This window comes from Quercus suber, unplaced genomic scaffold (genome assembly GCF_002906115.3).
Source record: "Quercus suber isolate HL8 unplaced genomic scaffold, Cork oak 2.0 scaffold_55, whole genome shotgun sequence".
NCBI classification, from domain to species: domain Eukaryota; kingdom Viridiplantae; phylum Streptophyta; class Magnoliopsida; order Fagales; family Fagaceae; genus Quercus; species Quercus suber.
Window position 1 is genome coordinate 1632902 of NW_027069520.1, and position 3132 is coordinate 1636033.

Here is a 3132-nt window from a genome sequence, read left to right on the forward strand (position 1 = left end):
GAACGGAGTATATAACATAGGAACGAAGGAAATAATGGGGGACTTTTTGGCAGAAAAAAAGAAAAAAGAAAAGAGAGACCGACTGAAAGAGAGCCGGGAGAGATTTTCTCAAGGAATGAACCCAAAGTATCACTTGTTACTTGATGAGTATAACCTTTCCTATCAAACAGTACTAGTTCTTGGATCCATACTCTAAAAATTTATTGTTTGGGCTTGTTGGGCTGAAAACCCATTCATATTCAGGGTCAAATCCAATTTGAGTCCCTACAATTGGCGCCGTCTGTGGGGAGAACTTGATCTGTTGAGAAGGAAGGGCAAGTGTGATACTCACGATGGTACCGCAACAACCATTGACTGGCCCGCAACAGGCAAATGCTAATCAGCACCAGGCAGAGTCCAGGGGCTCTCAACACAATAATCCATTGGTAGACCACGAACAAGGGGGGGATCACGAGGGAAGTACACGAACAACCCATACAGATAGAAGCCGCTCTCGGGGGAAAGGCCATGCTTCCCCTGTAAAAAGCGGAGGAAAGTTGCAGCGCGAGATTAACAAGTTGAAGAGGGAATTGCGATATGAGCGACGAAGGCGTAAGGCTCATAACTCTGGGCACTCCTCTGAGGAGTCGGATAACACCAGTTACAGGCAGAGGTCGAGAACTCCACCTAGCGAATCTTTTTCGTGTGAGGAGGAGTACCATCGTGGGCGAAGAAATAAGAGCCCGACTCGCCAGGGTCAGGGGAATGATGCCTTGAACAAGGCTTTGAATCAGGTCTCTAAGTCGCCTTTCACGCGACATATTGAAGACGCTAGTCTTCCTCGGCGATTCCACCAGCCTGTGTTCACCATTTATAATGGTCGAACAGACCCAGTGGAACATGTTAGCCACTACAGCCAGAGAATGGCTATTCATGCCAGGGATGAAGCCTTAATGTGCAAGGTTTTCCCGTCTAGTTTGGGCCCAGTGGCGATGAGATGGTTTAATGGCTTGAGAATTAATACTATTGACTCTTTTGAGAAGCTCACCCAGGCCTTTGGTGCTCATTTTATTACATGTAGAAGGGTTGTTCAACCCTTGGGGTCGCTACTGTCCATGTCCATGCAAGAAGGGGAAACCCTAAAAGCCTACTGAGACAGATACTGGGAAATGTTCAACGAGGTGGATGGGGCTCACGATGACGTGGCTATGAATACTTTTAAGGAAGGTCTTCCAACTGAACACGGTCTGAGGAAGTCTCTGACTGGCAAGCCTGTTACTAGTGTACGTCAGCTTATGGATCGAATAGATAAATATAAAAGAGTAGAGGAAGATCAGATGCAAGGCAGAGGAAAGTCTAAAGCAGTAACTCAAGAAAGGAGGGATTTCAGGCCGGACTGGTACAACAACAACCGACCTCGGAGGGACTTTGGGGGGCAATCGGGGTCTGCCAACTCCCAGGAGGTTAGCGCCGTGTTCCGAGAACCAGTGCAGCGAGTTCTGGAGAAGATAAAGAACGACCCGTTCTTTAGGTGGCCTAATAAGATGGCGGGGGATCCTACGAAGCGTAATCGGAGTCTTTACTACCAGTACCATCAAGACCACGGACATATCACCGAATATTGTAACAATCTGTGGGATCACTTAGAACAGTTGGTGCAAGAGGGAAAGTTGACCCAACTTCTACATCAGTCCGGCAGCCGAGGAGGCCACATAGGCTCGGCGTTTCAGGGGGATGCCCTAAGGGGACCTCCTTTGGGCACGATAAACGTTATATTCGCTGCCCCGGGGGGAACTGGGTCTTGCCCTTCTAGGGTAATGTCTGTGTCTCAGTGCTCGGAGGAGGACTCCAACTCGAGGCCGAAGAGGGCCAGACCTGGCACCTCGTTGGTGTTAGGCTTCTCAGAAGAGGATAAGAGAGGAACTATACAACCGCATGATGATGCTTTGGTGGTTACGATTAGGATCGGAGGATATGACGTTAAGAGAGTGATGGTTGATGATGGAAGTGCCGCCGAGGTAATGTACCCTGATTTATTCAGGGGGCTGAATTTGAAACCTGAAGACCTGACAACATATAGTTCCCCGCTGGTGGGCTTCGAAGGCAAATCGGTCACCCCGATGGGAATGGTTAGATTACCCGTGCAGACTGGATCAGATATGGTGGAGGTAGATTTTATTGTGGTGAATGTCTTTTCTCTGTATACGGCTATTTTGGGAAGACCATGGTTGCATGCTTTGGGGGCTCTTTCTTCCACTCTTCATCAAAAAGTGAAGTATCCCTCAGGGGGCGAGGTTTTAGAGATTTTGGGAAACCAGAACATGGCTAGGCAGTGTATGATAATGGCCATTCAACATCGGCCGGAGGTAAGCACTTCGGCTATAGCCGAGGGTGATTTATAGCAATCAAGGGTTCAAGGAGCCCAAGTCGGCGCGTCCCCAGAGGAAATGAGGTGTGAGGATTTGGAAAGGGTGAACGTTGGTGATGATCCAGAGAAGTATTTTCAGGTTGGGGCTCAGTTGCCTTTGTTAGAGAAAGAACAGCTGGTTGAGGTTCTTAGAAGAAACATTGATGTGTTTGCATGGAGTGCCTATGAAGCCCCGGGAGTGGATCCGGAGTTCATCTGTCATCATCTGAATGTCAAGCCCTCATGTATTCCAAAGAAACAACCACCTCGGCGTCCGTCCAGGGTACACGTGGAGGCTATTAAAGACGAGGTGACCAAGTTGAAGCAGGCTAGGGCAATCAAGGAGGTATTTTATCCTCAGTGGCTAGCCAATACAGTTGTAGTGAAAAAGAAAAATGGAAAGTGGCGTGTGTGTGTTGATTTTACAGACCTTAACAGAGCGTGCCCAAAGGACCCTTTTCCTATGCCCCGTATAGATCAGTTGGTGGATGCTACAGTGGGCCATCCTCGGATGAGTTTCTTGGACGCCTTTCAAGGCTACCATCAGATCCCACTCGCATTGGACGACCAGGAGAAGACCGCTTTTCTCACTCCCACTGGAAATTGCCACTATAAGGTAATGCCTTTTGGTTTGAAGAACGCGGGGTCTACCTACCAGAGAATGATGACGAAAATGTTTGAGCAGCAGTTGGGTAGAAACATTGAGATTTATATTGATGATATGGTCGTAAAGAGTAAGGTAGTGG

General features: G+C 48.3%; 1 protein-coding gene across 1 annotated transcript; it reads left to right on the top strand.

Annotated features, from left to right (window-relative positions):
• The first annotated feature begins 1148 nt into the window (after positions 1-1148).
• Positions 1149-2381, top strand: LOC136067025 (uncharacterized). The gene has a single exon (XM_065772243.1). It carries the CDS (start codon positions 1149-1151, stop codon positions 2379-2381), a length of 1233 nt encoding a protein of 410 aa, XP_065628315.1.
• Positions 2382-3132: the final 751 nt, after the last annotated feature.